The sequence below is a fragment of the Pteropus alecto genome, unplaced genomic scaffold (genome assembly GCF_000325575.1).
Source record: "Pteropus alecto unplaced genomic scaffold, ASM32557v1 scaffold49, whole genome shotgun sequence".
Lineage (NCBI taxonomy): Eukaryota > Metazoa > Chordata > Mammalia > Chiroptera > Pteropodidae > Pteropus > Pteropus alecto.
Window position 1 is genome coordinate 2,903,302 of NW_006443131.1, and position 4,674 is coordinate 2,907,975.

At 61.7% G+C, this 4,674-nt stretch overlaps 1 protein-coding gene across 1 annotated transcript in view; it reads left to right on the forward strand.

Annotated features, from left to right (window-relative positions):
• The first annotated feature begins 2,534 nt into the window (after nucleotides 1-2,534).
• PGLYRP4 (peptidoglycan recognition protein 4) overlaps nucleotides 2,535-4,674 on the forward strand; it is a 9,048-nt gene continuing 6,908 nt past the window's right edge. Inside the window, exons 1-4 of the mRNA XM_015598305.2 lie at nucleotides 2,535-2,819; nucleotides 3,325-3,419; nucleotides 3,911-3,991; nucleotides 4,496-4,674. Coding sequence (XP_015453791.2) covers nucleotides 2,809-2,819; nucleotides 3,325-3,419; nucleotides 3,911-3,991; nucleotides 4,496-4,674 — 366 coding nt within the window. The 5' untranslated portion in view covers nucleotides 2,535-2,808. The remainder of the gene's footprint in view (nucleotides 2,820-3,324; nucleotides 3,420-3,910; nucleotides 3,992-4,495) is intronic.

Here is a 4,674-nt window from a genome sequence, read left to right on the forward strand (position 1 = left end):
AGAGTGATAGAAATAAAACAGTGTTGCACACCTCTAGGGCTTAAAATCCGAAATCACTGGAACAGAGCCAGAGGGAAAGTAGAGTAATCGGGGGATCGTTTCATAAACTATATAAGTGTCTAACCAATGTACCGTCTACTCAAAACTAATACCAAAATAAAATAAAATGCTAAAAAACGTACCGAGCACATAAAAAGCAAAAAAAAAAAATCACTGGATTCTCATATCCACATCTCCATTTAATGCGTTATATGTAAGTATTTTTTTTTTTTTTGATTGGAGATCTGCAGACGATCCGACCTCGCACAGATAAGTAGATGGAAGAGGGGAGCGTATGTTAATCGTCTTTAAAAATCATTGTGGCTATTGCTCTTTGACGATTCTCCAAAAGTCAACAAGCGGAGATTTCTTCAGGGCCAGTTGCAGCGCAGAATCTGAACCGAGGATGGACGACTCCTTTGCGCCCTGGAACCCGCTGGTCTTCCAGGGCCTTCGATGTCACCCGGGCACGACTTCGCCCCTTCGCACACGGGCCACTTGGAAAATGTCGACTCACTAGGTTATCCACACCTCCCAAATGCTGATGCATTTCATTATCGCATGTAACCTTTGTTAACATCACCATCGATCTCGTCGGAAAAGTCTTTAACTATTGGGAGCCTGTCACAGTAGTCCCAAATTCTAAGTTTTGCTCGAAAGCTCCATTTTCACAATGCTAGCAAACCTCGCTGGTTGTTTTCCTTGAAGTGCAAGTACGGGTCGGCGTGTGATCAAGTGAGTGGTTTCCACCGCGGCATCGAGAACCCCCTGGCGGGAAAGAGCCCGCGGGGTGGACGCGCTGACTGCCCGCGGGGTCCCGGCCACCTCTCGCTTCTGGCCAAGGCGCCGGCAGCTCGACATCCTGTCGTCTCTCCGTCAGCGTAAGTGATGTGTGATTCTGGAAGCAGCGGTGACCTCATGGAGCCCCCGAGGATCTTGGGGACCCCGGTGCCTGCTTCTCTTTCTCCTTCCTTCTTCCCGCCCCTTTTAGAAGCGTGGTCCAGGCGCCAGGCACCGGGGCAGTGACGGACTTGGGAGCCGCTGCCGTGGGGACGGTGATGACATCATCACGACTCGAGATGAGTTAGTTCTACGCGGAGTGGGGGCCACGAGGCCTGACTAGTCTCCACTACTCCCGGGACCGCTGGAGGGAGCCAGGCTGACGGGAGCCTCAGGCCCCGCCATGAGAGAGAGGGGGGCACTGGGCAGGGAGCCGCTCTGGTTGAGAGGTGAAGGGGGCTGGGGAGCGTGACCAGCTCCGGGTCACTGTGAACTGAGCAGGTCCTGTTAGGGTTTCAGTCCAGAGTTCACAGAACCACACCCCTCTCTTCCTCCCCATGCATTTGCCTGAGGGAGCCCCTCGGCCTGCTGGCCCCCAGGAAGTGTCGTCGCTGCCTGCTTCCCCGCCTCCTTCAGGTGGCCCCCCCAGGCCTCTCCTGGGGCTTCCTGTTCTCCGTGCCCTCTGCAGAGGGGAACTGGGTCTCACCACCCTAACTTGAGGCCTTCTCATTGGGAGAGTTTTCCTGTGGTCAGGGCCAGGAGACAGTGGTGGCACAGGGAGACAGCCTGTCACCAACGTCGAAAACCTATAGGGTCCCCACAGCGGCGGCCCAGGCCCGCCCCTCGACTCCGTCACCTCTGCCTCCGGGCCTGTCCCCAGGCGCACCCCTGTCCCAAGTCTCCTCTGCAGGGGTCCCCAAGCCCTTCTTCCCAGCCCTGGGCCTGGGGGCATGCCCTGGGGGGAGGGGGTGGGGACCGGTGTGCGTGCAAAGGACCCTTCCCAGGGGCTTTTCTGGGGTCCCCAGGCCTGAGGCTGAGAATGCAGCTCCACCAGGGCAAATTTCTGGGTTGGAGTGTTTCCTCCGAGGGGTCCGTTCTGCAGTCTCAGGGCCCCTGCCTGCTGGAAGGTGGGGTCCCGCAAATCCCCGAGTGGGCGTGGGTCCTGTCATGCTCGTGGAGAACGTCACATGCAGTTTCCCCTGTGAAGATTCAGGGGCTCCCGGAGATGAGGCTGCAGACCGTGGGACCGGTGAGCTGGTGACTGTGACGTGGCCTTGAGTTGCGAGGGGCGAGGGGTTTCCTGGGTGGGTGACAGCTGATGCCAAGGGTAGGGGCGTGGCGAGAGGGAGGACGATGGACATGTAGGCGACAAGGTCAGAACTAGGCATAGCAGGTGCCTTCTGGAACGCACCTGTCTCTCTGCCTGCCTCCTGCCCCTGCTGGTGACCCTGGACGGGGTGAGCAGCGGGGTGAGCAGCGGGGCAGGGTGGGGCTGAGGGACCTCCACCCGCAGCCTCCACATCCCTGGAGTGGGTCTGGCTCCAGGAGAGGAAGTTCTCAGGTGTCAGATGCGATGCCCGGTTTCACGGGCACCCCCGAGTTGGCGGGGGATAGGCGGGTGCTCGGGGAGCTTAGGCAATCGTGCCCTTTCCCGGCAAGGAGGTGCCCGGGCTTATTCACAGGGCGGTTCCGCTCTCTGCCAGGGTCTGGTTTCACCGAGCGCCTCTTGGCGGTGTGGACACAGCGGAGACCGAGCCTCGGAACTCTGCCCTCCTCCTCCCCGCTTTGGCGAGGGGCCAGCTTCTCTCTTCTCCTGGGAGTGGAGCCTGAGCCTGAGGCCCACCGCGGGAGGGGGTGGCCTCCGGAGCAGGGACTGGGACGTGCGGGCCCAGGAGGCAGTGGCTGTGGAGGAGGACGGAGGGGCCACGCACGTCTGGAAGGTGGGAGCTGCCAGCTGGTGAGGGCGGAGCCACCCGCACCCTGAGCTGCATGGGCCCCAGGTATTTCTGAGTGTGACTGTGTGAGTGTGGATGTTCCTCCCTGGGAAGCCTCTCCCTTAGAAGGGTCTGGACCCAGGACCGGCCCCTCCTCCTCCCTCCCTCCCCCCCACCGGGAAGGACTGTTCCGCGGGAGATCCATCAGTGTGTTTGCATTTCCTGGGTCTAGTGTTTCTGGATGCTATGGCTCCCTTCTATGAGGATAGGGGTCAGTGACCCCATACTGCAGGTTAGTGTGAGGGTTAAGTGACATCCACGTACGCGTGTCCACTCAGGCCCTGCGCATAGTAGGCACTCAGTGAAATGCACTTGCCCGGGGCAATGGGACGGGAGCGGTTACCCATCTTGCGAGCAGCTGACCTGTGTGGAGACCCTGAGCGGCCTGGCCAGGTGCTGGCTCTCAGGAGGCCCACGGTTGGGCGGGGGGCAGCCAGGGCGCCGTGTGGCGGGGTGGTCGCCCCGTCTGAGGAGCGAGCACAGTTGGTTTAACGGTCAGCGTCTTTCCCAGGGCCGCGGTTGACGCTCCCCCGTCCGTGTCCCGGGCCCAGCCGACGATGCTGCTGTGGCTTCTCGCCTTGTCCGCTCTGGGTGTTGGGGCCTGGGGTGAGTTTTCTTTCTTCGGACCAGAGACAGGGACTGGGACGGGTTGTCTGGTCTCACACCGGTTCTTCTTGAACTGCGGGCTGTCCCAGAGGGAGAGGGAACAGCTTCGCGTTTGGAGCCCGGAGCCCAGAGTCTGCGGCCTGGCCCTCAAGTCCTTGCCTTGCCTCCAGCGGTGGTTTTAAGCGACTTATTTGGCTCTTTAAACCTTAGTTTTCCCACCTGAAAACGGAGATAAGGTTGCGGTCTCCTAAATTTGCCTGAGATGAAAGGGGTCCGTACACAAGGAACATTTAGCATCTGGGCAATGGAGCAGCCATTGCAGGTGTATCGTTTCCATGGCAACCGGCATCGAACCCCTGACTGGGGTTCGAGCCCGTGGTGAGGGGCTGGGGGCCTGGGGAGGCAGAGGGGGCGGGCAGGGTCCCGGCCTGGGTGCGGGTGGCCGGTGCTGGCTCTCTGAGACCGAGGCAGAACGGGATGTTCCTTCGCAGGTGACTTCTGGCGTAAAACGCCATCCAAACGCGTGTCGGAGAGGCTCCCGTCCCCAGCTGGCAGCGGCTCCCCGCTCACCGGTGAGGCAGGCTGGGTCTGCATGGTGAGGGGGTGTGGGGACCGCTGGGGTTTGTCACACGACCACGTGTCTGTGACGTGGGCACAGGTGGGGCTGAGATGCAGAGAGGGTCACCTGCAAAGCGCCTGCACAGACGGCCATTGCCCTGGGGGTGAGCTGGTGGCCGGAGGGACAGAAACCAGGAAAGGAGCGGCCGCCGCTGCCCTGGAGGCCCCTGGCGGTGGGGGGGGAGGTCGGAGACTGTGCTCAGTGGGCCCTGCCTGAGGGGGCCCCAGGCTGAGGAGGAGAAGCGCCCCCTCGGGGAGCTCAGGATGGGACTCAGTGACAAGAAGGCAGAGCAGGGGGGAGCTGCGGCCGGCGCCTGTCTGTCGTGGGGGGACAGCCTGGGCACCTAGTCTTCTCACGCAGGTGCAGCCCCGGGGCTGGGGCTGGGTGGAGGGGATGCGGGCAGCCCGGGGGTGCAGGCGTGCCGAGTGACGTCCCCCTGCCGTGGCTGTCCCCACAGACGTCCCCGCCGTGGTCTCTCGCAAGGAGTGGGGGGCAGGAGCTGCGGGCTGCAGCGTCCGGCTGCCCACGCCCGTGGACTTCCTCATCACGCACCACGTGCCCGGACTGGGGTGCCACAGCCAGGCCGTCTGCAGTCAGCAGCTGCGGGCGCTGCAGGCCCATCACGTGCTCCACAAC